Source organism: Pseudochaenichthys georgianus, chromosome 5 (genome assembly GCF_902827115.2).
Source record: "Pseudochaenichthys georgianus chromosome 5, fPseGeo1.2, whole genome shotgun sequence".
In the NCBI taxonomy this organism is placed as follows: Eukaryota; Metazoa; Chordata; class Actinopteri; order Perciformes; family Channichthyidae; genus Pseudochaenichthys; species Pseudochaenichthys georgianus.
Window position 1 is genome coordinate 22,053,484 of NC_047507.1, and position 21,024 is coordinate 22,074,507.

Here is a 21,024-nt window from a genome sequence, read left to right on the forward strand (position 1 = left end):
ACCTGTTTTCTTTTCTTTGTTTTACCCATGCGTCACATGCTCGCTTTATTACATCACAACAGTCTATGATCACAACCTAATTTCTCGGGAAATCTTGATAAAGGCATAAGTTTCTATTTTGCTCAGCGTCACTTCCCTCGCTACTGATTGACGTGGAAAGCGTACCAACAGCGCGTGCTTTGCTGTGTCCGGCTCGACCAATAAGCTGTTAGTTCTGAACCCACTAGGAAACTGTGGTAGCGGTTCCGGACATTTCGGCTCTTCAATGACTGGACACCAGTGATGTCAGAGCCAAAATGGTGCCCACTGTTAGAATAAGAAGAACCAATTGGGAGGGATTACTAGGTATCCAATGAAATGGAAATACAAAATAAAAAAGTGTTTAAGGAAATAACATTCACGCTCCTGTGTTTTGTCGGAAGTTGTTTTGTTTTACCAGCGTCGAACAACGGATATCAGTTAAAGCTAGAAACAAGACTTAGCCAACCGTTAAAACGATAGTAATGCGCATGTCTTAAATGCTAGCTATTTACTAAGACATTTATAACTGGTCTCGGACTGACAGCATAAAACAAGGTGAGTAAATATGTTGTTACTAATAATAGAACATATCTAGGCTGTAGACGGATAGTCAAAGACAAGCATAACATGCAAATACAGTATACTGAGTCTCAACTGCATAACACGATACGAAGTCATGTCATACAAAAGTAACTTACATAATAAGCAGTCACAGGTTGTCTCTGTTTGCACTTTGCTCCAGCTTCCTTCAACTGTTGATTATATAACTAATAGATCGGATTGTTACAAAGCTGTCATCGCACCATGTATTAACTTACATGCTTAAAAATGTTATGATCTAACGTTGAGCGTTTTATACTGTACAAATAACACAATAGTTTCCTAGCTGTATTCAGTGGTTTGAAATTAGAGAGACAGTTTGTATTTAAGGAAATAAGTTTAGAAAGCAACTCAGGATTAGATACATCTATTTGACAGAGATACATGCACATGCACATCTTTCAAAGGGGTTAACGTGTGGAATGGATGTGACATTGAATACTTAATGGTAGGTAACTTTGCAAATTAAAAACAACGTGGTAAACACACAAACAACTGAGTCATACATATTGTGTATTAAACAATTGGGAACCTGTTTTTGTAAACCAGGGGTGGGGAACCTCCGGCCCCGGGCCGAATACGGCCCGCGAGACCATTTGGTACGGCCCTCGAGGTAATTTATAAACACACGCAAAAATGAAAGAAATCTAGACCGCAAAAAAAATTAAACAAGCGAGTGCCTGTTTTTCCTGGTCAAGGTCAGGGTCCTTGAACACAATACGAGCCTAACTTGTCATCACGTGGTATATGTCTCGTCTGACAAGGGTGTAGTGCTGACGGAGAGCACCAGAACGCCGCTCCGGCACTTCCAAAAATTGCAGTAGCCTACCATAGACTGTATATAAAGTAGCCTACCCATAAGTAGCCGTACACATGCCGCAGTTTTTGCGTGTCTGTGTCTTTAGTTGAAAGCCCAGTGGCGATCTGTTCATGACTGTCATACTGATCATACAGTCAATAACTTTGTTGTAATTAGCATCTGGTTAGCTAGCTATGCTAACGAATATAAGAAGCTTTTTCTCCAACCAGTGAGGACATCACAGCACATATTTATATGATCATTATTATAAAAAAATAAGATAATAAAGTAAACAGGTATAAAATACTATGACAGTAAAAAAAAGTTGTTATTAATAAACAAGAATACAGTTTGAAAGGGGAGTGATTTGTAAAATGTCCATAAAGAAAAAGTGAATCTGTTTACAGTTCTGTTTCATATGGGTGTTGAGAGATGTATCCAAAGAGCTCCTAATTTTGCTCTCAAAGTGCACCAGATTGATGCTTTTAACTTCAACATCTAAAAAAAAATCTTCCCGGGAGCGAACCCCCCTAGAGGAGGTTAGGTCCCCCCCCCCCACTTAAATCATGTCCACATGGATAGGAGTCTAAATACATTTGCACACATCTTGTGTCCATATCTGTCTGTTTTGGTGTTCATGCCACAACCGTGCACGTGCATGCATCATCATGGTGAGATATCTGGATTAAGAGGTTGCTTTTTCTTTGCACAGCATGAAAGAAAGGCGAAATTAATGGGCTGTGATTTTAGTTTTTTTAAGCAGAGGTCAATAATTTGTACGGCCCTCGGAGGATGTTGAAAAAATGTAAATGGCCCTTGAGAGGAAAAAGGTTCCCCACCCCTGTTGTAAACCTAGTCATGAAAGGGTTGACTAATAGAATGTGAATGTTTAAAGGTATGGTAAGCATACCTTCAACTTCAATCCACACCTTCTTGGTCAATTTTTTGTTTGTTTTCGATTTATTTGAATGCCTTACTTTGGAAGATTGTCAATAAGAACAAAAATAAATCACTAAATGAATACCAAACTACCATTACTACTACTAACATTCTTGAACATGGTTTACTCTTTGTGTTCCCTTGTTAACCAGGGTTAGGATGGCTCAGTGGGATAAACTGACAGAGCTGTCTGATGCGTACACGCAGCAGTTACATGAGCTCTATGACAGGGATGATTTTCCTATGGATGTGCGGCACTACCTCTCTGTCTGGATAGAGAAGCAGGATTGGTAAGGCAGCAGTGATATTATTCAACCAGCATTATATAATTCAAGGATTAGAGTGAAATGCCCTGTTTGTAAAATACTTGTGTTTTTCATTTCCTTTTTTCCTGTAGGCAAAGAGCAGCCCGAGAACATGACTTTGCTATGGTGCTGTTCCAGGTCCTGCTGGAGAATCTGGATAACCAACACAGCCGCTTTGTCCAGGAGGAGTCATTCCTACTGCAGCACAACATTCGTCGCTATAAACAAGGCTTTCAGGTTTGATTGGATGGAATTTGTAATAGAGCAATAGCACCTTTGGGTGCCCTATTTTACTTTGAATTGGAAAAATCCACCGAAAATATGAAGATCAAAATGGTTCTGATCCCACTGGTCATTGGCTGTGGCCTTCATCTGACCTCTCTCCCCTGACAGAGATACCTGGAAGACCCCTGTGCCTTGGCTAACACAATCCTGTGGTTTTTGAGCAAAGAGAAGGACATCCTGCAGAATGCTGAGCTGGCTGAGCAGGTTGAGAAAACGTTTCACCTCATTGACACGCGTATTAAATGAGACACACCCTAGTAAATACAACATTTATACATGATACAGCAAGCCCACGAAAACAACCACACGGATATTGCTCTATAACAGGTACTACATGTAAATCAAATTAAGCTGTGTAGTATGCTTGGCCGACAATATTGCATGGGCTTAAAGTGCCTTGTATAAATATAACCTTTTATCTTGCATACAATACTTACCTTGTTATATAATAACATATAATCATAGGTAACTAGTTTGCTGTCATGTAAAGGTGCCAAACAGGGATTAAGGTGAGCTAGCTCATTTGATTGCACAAGGATTCTTTTGTTCTTTTGTTAATGTGACATCTATTTTTAAAGAATTTTTAAAAACAGTATCAAACAATACTTAATCAGCCCACTGTAAAATACCAATGCTATAGAATAATGCTAATGGACAATGACATGAAAATGTATCACATTATATACATATTTTTGCCCATGTGACTATTTGGTCATCCACCAAAAGGAACGGGCTGTGTTCTGCAATACTATAATCTATTCATAACTATTAAATATTTAAAACCAAGTTTACAAAGGACATGTTTAATGTGTCCTGTGTGAATTTCTCCCTCTGTTTGCAGTTGATGACAATGTATGAACTGTTATTTAGAAAGTGCCAGATGTACTGAACACATACTATGAACTCAGTGTGTGGGCTAAAAAGCAAAGATTTTCCACCAAGCAGTGGTATCTTATTAACTGCCACTTTCACTCTCACGTTTCCAATGCCAGGTGAAAATACTACCCTTCTTTGTTTCTGAAAACTCTTAATCTCTATACCTGCTCCTCCTACTCTTTTACTTTGTTTCAGGTCCAGTTGCTGTGTGTAGAGCAGGAAGCCATGGAGACAAGCAGCCAGCATGACCTTGAACGTAAAATAGTTGGCCTCAGAAATGAAGTGCAGGTGCAGATAATGTTGCTTGATGATATTATGCTTGGCTTAGTATTTGAATGATATTGCAGTTCCTCCGTTTTCTTTTTCTCCGGACCTTTGGGACACAGTGCATGGAACATACGATATTGTGTCTGGAGGAGCAGCAGGACGAGTTTGATTTTAAATACCAAACACACAAGATGGAAGGTAAGCAGATCAAGTCCTGGTTTAATTTGCATTTTGTGACAATGTTCTTTGAGGATGAGTAATAAAGAGGCCTGAATCACAGCCTCATGTTCTCTTTTGTTTTGATCCATCTTGTATGGAAACTGTAATCCCACTGTGGAAACTTGTATGCAGCTGTGGTGGACGAGGCCGTGAAGAAGGATCAAATGAAAGTTCTTCAGATTCTTGTAAACAGACTGAATGACTGTAGAAAGGTACAGGGTTATCCCTATTTTTAAAGAGTTGTAAATTGTGGGCCTTTTTGGACAATATAATAGTCTTCCTTTTTATATATATGTGCTTTGACTCATACAATCACCTTCTCTAGGGTACACTGTCAGACCTCAAAAAGCTCCTGGACAGGACTGAAGACCTGATCAACATTTTGGTGAAGAAGGAGCTGGTGGAATGGCAGAGGAGGCAGCAGAAAGCCTGCATCGGATCTCCAGACAATGTTTGTCTGGATCAGCTGGAGAATTGGTATGTCCGGTCCCATTAGCTCCAAATCAACTATTATTTTCAACCTTTAATGTAAAAATATATCAATAATCATTCTTTTAATGAAGTGCTAAAATGCAGAAAACAATGCTGTTTTATAATTGCAACTGGGGACTTCCAAAATCCCACTATTATCCCATATGTTGTGTTAATTTGTGAGTTTTTGTTGTCCCTCTTGTTTGGTAGGTTCACCTGTGTGGCAGTGTGTCTGTTCAATGTGCGTGAGTTCCTTGGTAAACTGGAGGAGCTTGTAGGAAAAGTGTCCTATGAAAACGACCCTGTGAAGGCACAAAAACCTGCACTGCTGAGTAGAACAGATACTCTTCTGAAAGAATTACTCAAAAGGTCTCACTTTTAGGAAAAACTCTTAAACTAATTTGCATTCTCATGATTTCCTTGTGAAGTTTCCTGACATTATTGTTTTTCATGTTTCCTGAAGTTCCTTTGTGGTTGAAACTCAGCCATCCATGCCTCAGGGGAAAGGACCTCTGGTGCTCCGCACAAACGTCCAGTTCTCTGTCAAGACCAGGTCAGTGTGACACTCCAGGCAAACAGTATATTGCCTTTTCTTCACTTTAATGTATGTTTGTAACATACTCTTCATGTATAGACTCAAAATGCACTGATTGGACCTTTTTTGGCTGTTTCCAAGTTTTGATGTCGTTTGCAAAATGTAATTCTCTTTCTTTCTAAGAAATACACATATTAAAAAAAAAATGTTCTTCAATTACCGTATATGTTCAAAAAATATTTACTATTTATAAATAACATGTTTTTTCAAAATGTAACAGGAGCTTCTTTCACTCTCACTTAATCACATCTTCAATTAAAAAGGCTCGAGCTTGCTTAAATTCAAGTCCATTTTGTAAACTTTGTTTTGTGGATTGTTCCTATTTGTTTTGTTATTTTCTTGTTTCCTCACAATTTATTTCTGAAATCTTCCACCTGTCATAATATTTTCAGGCTTCTTGTCAAATTTCCTGAGCTGAACCACTCCATGAAAGTGAATGTATCAATGGACAGGTGAGAGTCCTCCTTTTAGAGTAACTTTCCCTACAAACACAGCAAACCTGCAGCCTTGAATTATGAACTTCAAACTATACACAATGACGTTTTTGTTTCCTCACATTCATCACTGATTTTTTCCCCCCTTGAAATTAGGGAGGCTCCTCAGATCAAAGGGTGAGTGTTTTTTTTAAAGATAATCTAATATTAATTCTTGAATAACTGTATTAAATTGAATTAGTTTTTACTGAACCCTTGTATGTTTATAGTTATCGACGTTTTAATGTCCTGGGGACCAAAAGCAAGGCATTGAACATGGCAGAAAGCCAAAGTGGAGGCATGGTGGCAGACTTCAGACATCTTGTGAGTGATACTTTATTATTTGCCCCTTTTGTTTTGTTTGTTTGATATTTGTTTGTTTGTTTGTTTGTTCACCATGTAAAGTGGCCTTGGGTCCCTTGAAAGGCGCTATACAAATTGAATCTATTATTATTATTTTTATTAAAAGATAAAAACAATTATTAAAATAAAACTGTTATATTGTGGTTTTGACTTATTTCGTTTTTTCGTATTTGTCTATAGAATCTGAAGGAGCAGAAGTCTGGAGGTGGCGGCAAAGGAGCCAGTGATGTGAGTTGACTTAGAGTCCAAAAGATACCGTCATTACTTGCTGTTATAATCAGTCAGAACTCAAGAAGATGTTAACAACAAATAATGTGTGTGTTTTTCCGAGGACAGATTTCTCTCAGTGTTACAGAGGAGCTTCACATCATCTACTTTGAGACTGCATTTGAGATGAAAGGCGTGTCCGTTGAGTTGCAGGTGGAATTTATACTTCCTGTCTCGTTATATTGTCAAGCTTTATCAAAATAAAAAAAAACCTATATCTGCTATGTTAAACAATTATGCATCATATAATTGATCTCATTGCCTTATGGAAAATGGAAAATGAGATTTCAATTTAGTTTTTCTTTCTAGGCCTCCTCCATCCCGGTGGTCATCATCTCCAACTCCAGCCAGCAGCAGAGCGCCTGGGCGTCGGTCCTCTGGTTCAACATGCTCAGTCTGGACACCAATGTGAGAGATCCCCATCACTTGGCCAATAAATTGTTGGCATTATTGGGCTCAAAATCAATAATAACCTCTTAGAATACATTAAATGAATGGTCTAACCGAAAAACAGTTCTGAACCTCCTTTTGGCTCTGCTTTAAAGATTTTAGAACGTGTAGACCGTAAGTCACGTTAAAACGGTGAAAGATTTATTCAAAGGAGGGGTATCTTTAAGCATAAAGAAACTATTACAGCATTAGACACAACTGCCTGCACTGCATAGCAAACCAAAAATGAGAAGGGACTTATCAAGAAGAGAATCCGGCAGTATTGGCAAAGCTTTAGAGATTCAATTTTGCTTGTTTAGTCTTCAGTTCACAATCTGTGGCTAGTCTCGTGATGGTATTAACGAGCATTTTCCTTGGGCATCTTTGAAGCGTTTCACCTACTGTATGTTGTAGCTAGCCTCAAATCAAAGTATGTCCACACTCTTGTGACGAACATATTTAAACGGACTAGGAACTTTGAAATGAAGGACTGTTACAGGTACTGTTGCGGCTGCACATGTTCACACAAAGAGGGGAACTGTGGAGAACATATTTTTGGCAAACTTCTCTGTTAGTTTGTCGGGCTATTTAAGAAAAAAAATATGCCTGAGGTACCGATTTAACAACTTTTACGCAGAAAAGTTTTGATGTCATTTTTGCCAAATATTAACAAAAATAAACTGTCTCACCCAGCTTTTGCACACACCATGTAGCATGTTGAAGTTTAGTTCTGCAATTGTTAGGAATTTGAAAAATATTGTGAACATTTTTATTGATATGTGTCTGTTTCTCCAGGACGTCATGTTCTTTGCCAACACTCCTCCAGCCACTTGGCCACAGTTTGGAGAGATGTTGAGCTGGCAGTTTCTCTCTGCCACTAAACGTGGTCTGGATGAGGCTCAGCTGGAAATGATTACACACAGGCTCTTTGGTAAATATTGTTTCTCGGTCCAAATCAGTTAATCAATTCAAATGTATTTATATATATACTGTTGCTTTTCCTAAGTAGAAACTAATGTTAAAGTTACTTGATTGGTATTATAACAACCAGCAGGACTTTCTCCCAGTTCATATTGATTTGTCAGAATATCATAAAAGGATTGCACACTATAATTAAGCATTCTTTATTGATTTTATGTATGTTTAATTCAATATTATGTCTGTGAGTGAGTTTTATAATGCATCATTTATTTTTCTATCCTACCAGGAAAAAAGCAGAACTATGACGCCTGCAAAGTAGCTTGGTCAAAATTCAGCAAGGTAAGAGTACTGATTATTAGAAAATATTTATCAGCATGGCTCATAGAACAAACCCTAAGCACAACACTCACGATATAGATCTTAGTGAGCCCCCATATTCTTCCTTTATCTCCACCCTGCATTTTTGTTGTTATTTGGATTAAGATGTTGACGATTTGATTTATTGACTTTATTTGGTACACACATTATTGTTAAATCTCGTGTCCCGATGGCAATGCTTTTCTCCTGTAGCACAAGGTCTAATCAGGTCCATTGTCAGTTTGTTCGATATCTTGGTTTAAAACTAAATACCTGCAAAGGCAATGACATCCCATGTATTTTCTTTAGTTTGGATGAATATGTCAGCTACCTAGCATGGTAAATGAAGGTATTAAACATGATTATTATTACCAGCATGTTAAAATTGCGACCATTACACACTAACCTCAAACATTTTAACATTTAATTTACTTTGACTAATTAGGATAAAAACAAGCTGTGCACTTACACTTTTATCCATGATATAATTTGGTTTTCATTACAATACAATGATCATTGCAGCCTCACAAAGCATTACGCTTGACTGTATATTTTTTGTTTGGTTTAATGATTGTTTGTGAGTATAATGTATGTTGGAATTGATGACCTTTTCCAAATCTTTTCTTACAGGAAAATCTTCCTGACACCTTCTGGGTGTGGTTTGATGGCATCTTAGTGATGGTTAAAACATACCTTGAAGACCTTTGGAGGGATGGGTATGTTTTATCTGCATTTAGCGGAGAGTATTTAAGCAAATGCCAAGTTTCTTGTTTTATGCAAGACTTTTTTTTTATCTGTACTCTAGCCTCATCATGGGTTTTGTGAGCAAAGGCAAAGAGAAGTCCCTCCTAAAGAAGAAGCAGAGAGGCACGTTCTTATTGCGCTTCAGTGAAAGTGTTATTGGAGGAATCACCTTCTCCTGGGTGGATACCACCATAACGGGTGAGTTATCTTTTTAACCATAATTGTAAAACTATTTTGAACTTGTTACATGGTAGACAGTCACCATCCTCTGTGTATTGTAGGTGAGCCTGACATAAAGACAGTCCAGCCCTTCAGCAAAGTTGACCTCTGCCAGATCCCCTTCCATGAAATCATCAGGAATTTCCAGATCTTAGAAGCAGAAAATATCCCAGAAAATCCTCTGCTTTACCTATATCCAAACACCCCTAAAGATGAGGCGTTCGGGAAAATACTACTCTAAGAAGACTGGAGGTAAGGGCATCAAATATTTTTGCTGCTTTTTGCTTATCTAAATATTTGCAAAATGACACTCCTCTCATGAGATTTACTGTTCTCGACCTCTGCTTTTAGAGTGTAGGTATAAATATAATGTATTGATTGTGTGTGTTCGCGACAACAAATTAATTTCTAAACTCATTCTCTTTCAGCTGACAATCCTTACTTCAAGTACATCAAAACCAAGCTGGTGTTTGTTTCAAAGGAGTAAGTATATTAGTGATTTCCTTAAGATTTGTTCAGTATGTTTGCTTGTTTGAATTAATACTATGTGCACTTTGTACAGAAACCAAAATATAAACTAAAAATGCACTTAATTCATCTACGTAGTAAGTAGTGTACCAACGCCCTTTTTTTAAGATGTCATCAGCATCTGGTTGTAATGACTGCTTGTCATTGGTCATGTAGGAACACACTGGAGGCCAGATCACCCATGTCCTCTGACATGGCACAGGGTGCTGGCCTGGAGAATGGCCTGTGTGGAGAGGCAGCCGGTGAGTCATGGCTCTCCTTGCTGTCCAATCCAGCTAAAAACCTAATCCGACAAATTGCTCTTTCCTTTCGGCCTTGCGTTGTAAGAATCAGATGCTGTCTAGATATATGTCAGACAGCTATGAAATTGGTTAGCTTCTAACTTACAGCGTATCCTGCGAGGCTGTCGGCTGCTTCGACTGCATGCACATGTTCAGTGGTAATTCTCTACTGAACATAAACTCTAACAGGTGTGAAGATGATTGGTTTGGGCAAACTAACTAACACGTTAGTTTCTTATAGCTTTCTACCTTCTGATGCTTGAATATTGTGCTTGTTGCATGTATTACATCAATGAATATACACCTAAAACAAAAACACCACATACAGTACTAATACTATACAATATCACCAGTAATGATTACGCATGAAATCAAATATATTTTGACTGTATTATATATTTGTTATACTATTATCAATATAAGTGATTGTTGTAGCAATAGCATTTCATTTTCATTCAATCCAATGTAAATATATTTTTCAGGGGAAGAAATGCATAGAACTTCTCAGTCAAGTAAATACTGAGCTGGACTTCATGCAGATCAATGCACTATTATGTTCAAAGAAAAGGTTTGGGACCATTGGGAAATACACTTGTACAAACGGTTAAATAGTTCAACTACCAGCACCTCAATAACTAACAAGTTATATTTCTGTTAAGCCCCGAGCCTGTTTTCCAGGTCTCAGGCTCGAAAAGGACATTCCCAGAACAAATTACCATAACTACACTTCTAAAAGGGGAAAATTAATAATCTTTTTTCTCAAAGCAATGATAAACCTGTGAGTTGGATGTAGAAGAGTCAGAATCAATATAGATTTTTTTAAATTTTAAAGTAAATTCAGATTGAACATAGTAAAAACATGTAAATTATTGTGTCTGTCCAAAAAAACCACATTAGCCTACTTATAGTGAAAACCACCCTTGAATGATGTGATGTTAGTCTAAAAGCTTTAGGAATCCAAACTATAACATATAATAAGTACCCTGTATCAAGATTGATGCAAAACAAGTGAAATTTGACCTTTTTAGAGAGATTTAGCAAAAAAAAACACTTTTGGGGTCATTTGGGTGGATTTGACCTATCTCTGGCCCCCCCTTGGTCGATTTTGATGATTGACATCTCTTTTTAACCGCTAGAGCCAATGGAATCGAGGGAAAGTTCCACATACACACACATAATCAAAAAAAAAAGCAAAATCCGGAAGCTGCGCTAACCTCTGGTGGCTACCATTAGCAGCTAATATTTATTCTCCGACAGTGACAGACACATTGGATTAACCTATGGATTAACCTTCAGCCGCGTTTTTTCTCGTTTTAAATGCCATTGAACACAACTTTTTATCAGAATAACAGCTAAAGGTGAACATATCTCCGTGTTTTGCTACCTAAAGCTACGTCGTGTGTTGTCTGTATTTGCTTCCCCTGTCGCAAGTTCTAATCGCTCAGTGATGATACTTATATTTCTATAATCTGTGGAATCTGAGGATGTTAGCTAAGATTGTTTGTGCAGATCCAATAAGTATATCGATCGGTATAGAGAGTTATGTGCTAAGTGCGTTAGCATGTTTTCGCTCAGGGCTCATTTAGACCCTTCTTGTGAGACTTGTGTTTTGTTTCGGTAAAAATGGTTCGTATCATCAGTTAGCTGAGTTTCTTCCCGTTAGGAGGGTATGACACATTCATAGTTTTTTTAATATTAAGAAGCCCTGAGACACAGTGTCGTGAAAAAAAGAAAGACCCGCTTAACAGGTTAAAGTCATTCAAAACATTACATTACATTGCATTTAGCTGACGCTTTTATCCAAAGCGACTTACAATAAGTGCGTTCGACCAACAAAATACAAACTTGAAGAAAACAGAATCATATAAGTACATCAGGTTTCATAGAGCAAAAACATTTCAAGTGCTACTTGTTTGTAGATGTATGTGCATTAATGAATAAGGCAACTCAGGCTGTGTCTCAACGCCGTGTATTCACATTAAGCAGGCAATCATACAACTGAGGTATATTCACGTGAGGCAGATATATATATAACACAGGCACAATACGTCCACAGGGTGGAGCTGCAACCTAGCCTAAACCACCCTGTAACATCTCCCTTCCTTTTGTTAAGTAACAACACAGGATCAATACTGCCATTAAACTGTTGACCTTCAATCAGAACATTAATCAAATGATTTCAACAACAAATAGTGCACATAGCAGAGACACTTCAATAATAGCCGGATCCGAACACATCAGCAATAAACTCAGAACAATCAATCACATTTGTTTTACAATCTCTTTTACAATCTCTCTACTTTTTTTCAATCTTTATCTTCCATGTGTGTTGGAGTGCGCACAGTCCAAGTGTGTGTGTGTGTGTGTGTGTGTATGTGTGCGTGACCTAGAGGTCAAGTCTGTCAGGAGGTCTAATCAGCCGTCCGCTCCGGGAGATGGCCCGGCCCTGTAACTCACGGCATGGTGTATCCCCAGTCTGCGGGGAAGAGCGCGACGACCCCGGGGGTGATGGCCTTGGAGACTCCTCGGGGACGCCAACGACCTCTCTGGCGCTCCCCCCACTCGCAGGCTGCTCCGGGGCCGATTCTGGGAGAACTGACGGCTGAGAAGGGCCGCCTCTGCTGGTCGAAGATCAACCCTGTTGCGCCGATACGTGGTCCCCTCCACACCGACCAGATAGGACCGGAGTCCCAACTGCTGAAGGCACACACCTCTCCTCCATCTGCCCGTCCTGTCTCCTGGGAGTGGCTTCATCCGTATGGGCTGGCCGACGTTCAGCTCCGGCAGATCCTTGGCTGATCTGTCATATGTCAGCTTTGCTGCTTGATGTTTCATTTTCAGCTTGTCAGAAACACCCATGACGACCTGAGGCACCAGTAGCTGATCGGCCACAGGGAGAAGGGTTCTCAGTCTCCGCGACATAAGCCGCTGTGCTGGGCTGCAATGCATACCCTCAGTGGGCGTATTTCTCCAATGCAATATGGCCCTCCAGGGGTCCTCTTTGGCACGGTCTGCCCTTCTGCACAGGCTCTTTACAATTTCACTGCTGACTTCCGCTTTGCCGTTAGCTTTTGGGTGCCTCGGTGAGGACATGACATGCTCAAAACCCCACTCTCTCGCAAACGCCCGGAACTCTCCACCGGCAAACTGGCCTCCACCATCCGAAATGGCCCTGTCTGGGACACCATAGCGTGCAAACTGTGCCTTGCATCTACGGATCGTGGTGTCCGCTGATAGGTCAGGGAGGAGGTCGATCTCCCAAAAGTCAGAATAATGGTCCACCACGAGTAAGAAGTTCTGTGCTGCGTAGCTGTACAGATCCATGCTTACTAGCTGCCAGGGGCGTGTGGGAGCGGGTGTGACATCATAGTCTCTTTCTGTTTGTTCGTGTGCATACTCATTGCACACAGAGCACTTTTGCACATAATCCTTGACTTCCCCTTGCATACCGGGCCAGTAAAGTGTATCACGGGCCTGCCTGTAGCACGCCTCGCCCCCCACGTGGTTGTAGTGGATCCGTCTCAGCATTTCCGGGCGCATAGCTTTTGGAATGATGACGCGCTGACTCCTGAAGAGCACGCCATCCTGGGCACTTATCTCATCTCTGATGGCCCAGTAGTCCCTGACGGCTACAGGGGTCTCCTCTTTGTGTCCTGGCCATCCCTCCAGCACGACAGACTTAAGTGTTTGAAGACACACATCCTCCTCAGTGTGTGTCCGAATCTGTGTCAGGCGTTGGCTGCTGACATTTAAATAGTCTGCCTGCTGAATGGCCGCCGTGTCACCCTGCTCCTGCTGCATGCTGCAGACCATCTCACGTTGGTACAGTGTGTCTGTTCTCTGTGGCGGGGTGGTGGCTCTGCTGAGCGTGTCACTTATGTACATCTCAGGGCCTGGCTTGTATACCACCGCAAGGCAGTAGTTCTGAAGTGTGAGGAGCATGCTCTGAAGACGCTTTGGCGCACTGAGGAGGGGCTTGGTGAAGATGGACACCAGCGGGCGGTGGTCGGTCTCTGCAGTCACATCACTCCTCCCATATAGGTAGTAGTGGAAGCGTTGGCAGGCGAATACGATGCTCAGGCACTCCTTTTCAATCTGTGCGTAATTTTGCTCTGTTTGGGTCAATGCCCGGGAGGCGAATGCGACAGGCTGTCCCCCTTGAAGCAAGCAGCAGCCCAGACCCGCCTGACTGGAGTCGCTCTGTACGGTGACTGGCTTGCGGACGTCATAGTACCTTAGGACTGGCACCGCCGTGACCAGTGCCTTGATTTCCTTCATGGCGGCATCATGTTTGGGCAGCCAGTGCCACATCACATCCTTGTCCAGCAGTCTCCTCAGCGGCTCACATACCGCTGACAAGCGTGGCATGAATCTGGACAGATAGTTCACAAATCCGACACACCGCTGGACCCCTTTTGCATCTGTGGGGTTTGGCATGTCCAGAACCGCCCTGACTTTTTCAGGGTCAGCCTTGAGGCCCTCCGCGGACAGTATGTGGCCGTGGAAGCGGACCTCCTTCACTCGGAACTGCAGCTTTTTCAGGCCCAGTCTCAGTTTTACTTCCCTGCATCTGTCCATCAGAGCGATGAGGTTTGTGTCATGGTCGCGATTGGCCTCATCCTCTGTGTCCCCACAGCCGACTATAAGGATGTCATCGGCTATGGGCTCAATCCCTGTCAAGCCGGCCAGCAGCTCATGCTGCTTCCTTTGATACAGCTCTGGGGCAACTGACACACCGAAAGGGAGTTTCAGCCAGCGTTTCCTACCCCACGGTGTCCAGAATGTTGTCATCAGGCTGCTTTCTTCATCCAAGCGGCACTGCAGGAATGCATCACGTGCATCCACCAGGGTGAATATACGTGCCTTTGGCAGCTTATACAACACGTCATCTAAAGTGGGCATAAGGTAGTGGGACCGTTTCAGAGCACGGTTGAGAGCCTTCGGGTCAATGCATAGTCTCAATTTGTCTGGCTTTTTCACTATGACTAGATTGCTAATCCAGTCCGTAGGTTGAGTGACTGTGGTCAAGTGTCCCTCCTCTTCATATCGATCAAGCTGAGCCTTAACAGCTGCCTTGAGGGCCACTGGAACATTCCTGGGAGCACACTGCACCGGTGCCACAGTGCTGTCCAGCTCAAAGTGAATATCACCGGGCAGAGACTCAACAGGGCTGGTGAACACGTCGTGGTAGGTGCTGACCAGACACTCCTTGGTCAGGTCTCCCTTCCTGCAGTGCTCCACCTTATTCAGCTCCTCAGGAATGGTGAAGCGTATCAGACCAAGTCTCTCACATGTCTCACCCGAAAGCAAGGGCCTCTGGCCAGTATGCACAATCTCAAAGTCCAGTCTGTGCGTCTTACCCCTAATGACGCATTGTGTGCTGTACACCCCTAGTGAGCTCATCCACTCACTGTTGTATAGTTTTAATCTGGTGAGACTCTTCAGAAGAGGGGTTCTAGGCGCCAGTGTTGTCTTGTCCTTGATGCTCATCACATTGCAAGTGGCTCCAGAGTCGAGCTGGCACCTCTGAACCCCACTTTGCAGTGGCAGGTTGACAAACCACTTTTTACCTCGAGTGTTCACAGCCCCCACGCTCTCCGCTGTGTACACGTCTCTCTCATCGCTGTCCTCCAGTTCCCCTGGCAACGGGTCATCCACAGCATTCAACTGACGTGCCTGCTGGCCTCTTTTCATGCATACTTTTGCAAAATGGTTAGCAGTGCCACACGAGCGGCACGATTTACCAAAGCAGGGCACAGGTCCCGCCCACGCTTGTGCCGTGTGCCACAGTACTTGCATTCGCCAGCGTCTCTCATGCTCTGTGGTTGTGCAGATGTGTTGGTGGACTCGGATGGCCTGCTGCCAGACCTCCGTCCATATCGCTGTCCTTGTGTGGCATTAATGCTGTCCCCAGGTCCAGAGCTGCCCAGTGACATGGTTTTTAACTTGCTGTCCATGACCTCGGCTGCACGGCAAATTTTAATGGCCTCGTCCAATTTAAGGTCATTTTCCCTTAGTAAGCGACGTCTAGCACCCTCGTCAGTTATCCCGAGAACAAGCCTGTCCCTTATGAGTTCATCTTTTATAGCTCCATATTCACAAGAGGCAGCCTTTTCCCTCAGCCTGGTAGCAAACGCATCCAAGAGCTCTCCATCCTCTTGTTTAAGGTTGCCAAAAACGTACCTCTCAAAGATTACGTTCTTTGCGGGTGTGAAGTATTGCTCCAGTGCCACCAGTATAGCACCCGCATCTTTTTGTTGGTCCGCGGTGAGTCCCAGGTTGTGTTTGTAAACATGTCGGCAGTCGTTCCCCATTAGCCTCCTGAGCGCAGCTGCTTGTACCGGATTTACTTTCTCGCTGAGCCCGGTCGCAAGCAGATAATCCTCAAATTCTGCTCGAAAGCTCACCCAGTTGCCGTGGATGTCCCCCGCCATCTTCATAGGCTCCGGAGGTGGGATGCTGGATGCCATTGTTCCAACGTGACGCTAATGCTAACAGGCTAACTGAAACTGCTAAACCTCACCAAAACAAATAAACGCACTCTGTCTCAGCGACGGACAGTAGCATGCAATCCACAGCTGGGTCCTATTTGAGCTTCTGACACCATGTTTGTAGATGTATGTGCATTAATGAATAAGGCAACTCAGGCTGTGTCTCAACGCCGTGTATTCACATTAAGCAGGCAATCATACAACTGAGGTATATTCACGTGAGGCAGATATATATATAACACAGGCACAATACGTCCACAGGGTGGAGCTGCAACCTAGCCTAAACCACCCTGTAACACTACTCAACTGGCTTTAGGTAAGCCAGCCCTTTATTAGTATATAAGTGCTTTGTTAATAGTTCTATCGCTCGAAGTGGAGTCGAAAGAGATGAGTTTTCAGTCTGCGCCGGAAGGTGTGTAAGCTATCTGCTGTCCTGATGTCAATGGGGAGCTCATTCCACCATTTTGGAGCCAGGATAGCAAACCCACGTGTTTTTGCTGATGGGAACTTGGGTCCCCTTCGCAGCGAGGGTGCAGCGAGCCGTTTTGTTGATGCAGAGCGGAGTGCACGTGCTGGGGTGTACGGTTTAACCATGTCCTGGATGTAGGAAGGGCCAGATCCATTCGCAGCATGGTACGCAAGTACCGTTGTCTTGAAGTGGATTCTAGCAGTTACCGGAAGCCAGTGGAGGGAGCGGAGGAGCAGCGTGGTGTGGGAGAATTTAGGAAGGTTGAAGACCAGACGAGCCGCTGCATTCTGGATGTGCTGCAGAGGTCGGATGGCACATGCAGGTAGACCAGCCAGGAGGGAGTTGCAGTAGTCTAGGCGTGAGATGACGAGAGCCTGGACCAGAACCTGCGTCGCTTTCTGGGCCAAAACTTGTGTGTAAGCACAAAAACAACAATCAGAACCAAGAAATAGTGATTTGAGTATTTATCAGTGGTGGTGCCGCTGTTTAATGGATAAGTAAACATGCACAACTTTTCTTTTATGGCTTACAAAAGGTATAGAGTACTTCAGGTTGAGCTTTAAACAATCTCTTAACCTGTAACCTTTTTTTTTCACGACACTGTGTCTCAGGGCATCTTAATATTTAAGAACCTATTAATGTGTTATACCAGATTAACGGGAATAATCTCAGCTAATTGACGATACAAACCATTTTTACCAAAACAAAACACAAGTCTCATAAGAAGCATCTAAATGACCCCTGAGCAAAAAATGCTAACGCACTTTGGCACAGAAGTCAAGATAAAATATACCCTTATTACTTATCGTAGCTGCACATACAAGATATCCGATTAAAGCTGAGGTTCCACAGATTATTTAGGTATATATATCATCACTGAGTGATCCGAACTCGCGACAGGGGAAGCAAACACAGACATCACAACACGTACCTTTACGTAGCTTGGGAGATCGTCTCACCGTCGCTGTCAATCTGATCAAAAGACTTGTTCAATGGCATTAAAACGAGAAAAAACGCGGCTGAATCGGTTAATCGATAGGTTGATAATGTTTCTGTGGAATAATTATTTTTAATTTATAATCCATAATTCCATTTATTTGCAAAAATCGGAGAGTACAAGTTAGCTGCTAATGGTAGCCACCAGTTATCGCAGCAAGCTTACTTCGACCTCCCTCCTGACCAAGCAAAGGATTACGTCGTCTTGAAGAGGGAAATCCTGGTGAGGTGTGGCTCCACCCTCTTCCAATTAGCAGTATTGGGAGCAGGGGTGGAGACCTCACACCTGGTGCTAATCACTCCCTCAAGGGAGACAAAGCACACAGAGTTGCTCAGTTGTGTGTGGCACATGGAGGGAGCAGGAGGCTCCCAGTGTAAGGAAACGTTTTTGTAAGCTGGTAAATCGGTTAGCGGCCCGGCTACGTTAGCCTTTGTTTAATGGAAGGTATTTTTGGAGTTTGATAGCAATAAAGCCTTTTTTTGGATTTGACCTCTGCCTCTGTCGTGATTGCTGCACTAACACTTTCCTCTTTATCTGCCCAGTCCTGTTACACCTTTTTAGAAGGGAAGATATGGTCATTTGTTCTGGGAATGTAATTTTCGAGCCTGAGACCTGAAAAACATGCTCGGGCTACAAACTGAAAAAGAAATACAAACATCAAACACAAACCGAGTGTATTCATGCATGTGTTATTGATTAACTTGATGACCTGAAGGAAAAATACCAACTCTGCATGAAATTCATGAGAATTCTCCACAAAATCAAATCCTTCCAACCTAATTGTTTCATCCTTTACTTTATTTTTTATGTTTTGGGTTTGGCACATCACAGTTTTTGTGTGAAAACAACATAGCCAGAACACAGCCATGGCAGCAGAAACTGTAACTTTCTCTCTTCCCTTTCTTTGCTCTCAGAACCAAACGAGAGTCCTCATTCTCTGCAGCAGTCACTTCTGGAAACGTATCACCTTGATGATCCAATGCTGTCTGGCTCTGTTGCTGCCACAGATGAGGATTTACTGACATATCTCAACAACCCCAACGCCTTTGTTGACACTGATATTTTGCCAGAGGAGCCGGAGCTGACTGATTTCAGTCTTTCAGGATTTAATTGCCTGCCCCAACAATCCTGTGGCAGCATCTTCCAATAAGTCTCTGTTGTGTATAGTTAACAGAACCACTATGTTATTCATTGTCTGCTCTACTTTCTGGCTTCTTACATTACAACACACATCATGAAATTGTAGCATAGGTAGCAAATCCACTCTACATACAGTACTGTCTCATGATTTGAAACCACTCTGGGTCCTTGCTAGACCCATGCAACCTCATCGAGGCGTGTCATTATTTTTTCTTCAATCCTGCTAACAAAGATATGATTCAGTGAGACTATTTGAAGACACAAAAGAAAGCAAATGTAGCTAACTCCAATTGTGTGCAAGGCATCTGTACTAGACCCCTCAACTATCATGATTGATAAACTATTATTTATGAACATTTTTGCATTTCAAAGCTCTGTTAAAAGAATATCTGGAATTATATCTAACTGACCATGTAAGCAGTTTCATAATGTTTTTTTTTTTATTGTTGAGAACATTCCGTGGACTGCACATCATTTATTGTTTTAATGTTTGTTTTGAGCCCATTTGTGCTTGTTTTATTGTTGCCACCTGCAGATTGTGATATTTTGAAATAGCACATGGCACTTCCTGCTTTTTAAGTTATCTTTTTATATTAATTAACCTGTTCAAATATGTTATCACCAATAAAAGGGGAAATTAGTGATTGTATGTTCCATTAATTATTAACTGAAATGTTGTAAATGAATAAATTGGAGAAATAGCTTATGTTTCCAGTAGCCTATTTCAAACTGCAGCACTGATCTTAATCAAAAGTGTATGTTAAAAATAATAACAAATATTGAAATAACCAAGCTGTGTGGCTCAACTAAAATTGTAGGTTCTCTTACAACTTTGAAAACATTTAAATGTATGCACGTTCAAATTAGGTTGGAGGTTCTTTTCACGCTCCGCCCGGGCAGCATGGACAGTGACACAGGTTGATAAGAATGAAACACCAACAGCTAGTAAGCTAAAGGACTGGATATTTTACTCAGAAGAAGTCGCAACAAAAAAAAATAAAACTCAGTGAGTAGCCTACTTAACTTATGTGGCCGAAAGCAACTTTGTACTTCCCTTGTGCCGTATGTCTACAGACAAGTCTGTACTTGCTAAAGTGTCAGTTAAGCTAACGTTAGCTGTTGTTAGTTGCGCTAAATTATCTGTAAGTTAGTTGAGGCATTGAGTAATTATAATTATAAATACATCATATGACTTAAATGTTTTTCTCAATTAACTTAAAGTGTGTTGTATTTATTTTATTACTAAATTTACTTTTTTTTCTACCCTAAATAATGCTGACCGCAAGTTGTTAAACCACCATAGTGAAATATAATAATACAGTTTGGATTGATTCTTGTTCAATTTGGGATGAAGTTAGGATGAACGACTTTGCTGATTTTAATCTTTCTTATTCACACTTACCAAGCAGAACGTTTATGAAATAATAATTACATAGGCTACACTGTAGTTTTGCTAAAACTAGCATGATGTTAAAAGTTTGTCTGATAGAAAATGTAACTTTATGATATCAATCAAAGCTCTCTTCGTCTATGCATGACGAGGCGTGTCAAGTCGAGTTGAATTATAGTCAGGGGTGCACATACCTTTGCTTTTAGTGAGTTACTCAGATGAGTACCAGCAGACAGCGTTTGGTACTCACCCCACACGAAGCGTGGTTTTAATAAGTGCACTGTCCTCCTCAGTGTCTCCTTCACTGTCCTCTATAGTTCCTCTTCTTGCATGGTAGATGGTGAAGATGCTGAGTGCAGATGCACCTCCCTGTCTCTGTTTAAGCCTCCGATTTGCTTTCTCCAAAACGTGTTACCTAAACTGTGAAGTCCTTGCATTTCCTGAGGCCAAGTTGAAGGATCAAATACTAAGAGAAATTGACTTGACTTCACATGACTTGAAGTCATATCTGATTTCAGATGTGGGAAGTAACTAAGTACACTTACTCAAGTACTGTACTTAGGTATCATTTTGAGATA

General features: G+C 41.7%; 1 protein-coding gene across 1 annotated transcript; it reads left to right on the forward strand.

Moving 5' to 3' along the window:
* Positions 1 to 386: 386 nt before the first annotated feature.
* On the forward strand, positions 387 to 19,758 carry stat2 (signal transducer and activator of transcription 2). The gene is given in 25 exon segments (XM_071203140.1): positions 387 to 576; positions 2,512 to 2,649; positions 2,757 to 2,901; positions 3,058 to 3,153; positions 4,021 to 4,113; positions 4,212 to 4,290; positions 4,444 to 4,523; positions 4,637 to 4,788; positions 4,993 to 5,151; positions 5,246 to 5,335; positions 5,770 to 5,829; positions 5,968 to 5,988; positions 6,081 to 6,174; positions 6,394 to 6,441; positions 6,550 to 6,633; positions 6,790 to 6,888; positions 7,705 to 7,840; positions 8,117 to 8,169; positions 8,818 to 8,903; positions 8,993 to 9,129; positions 9,213 to 9,373; positions 9,375 to 9,402; positions 9,579 to 9,633; positions 9,835 to 9,920; positions 18,831 to 19,758. Coding segments are annotated over 24 exon segments (2,409 nt in total). The 5' UTR covers positions 387 to 576; positions 2,512 to 2,518; the 3' UTR covers positions 19,067 to 19,758.
* The last annotated feature ends 1,266 nt before the right edge of the window (positions 19,759 to 21,024 follow it).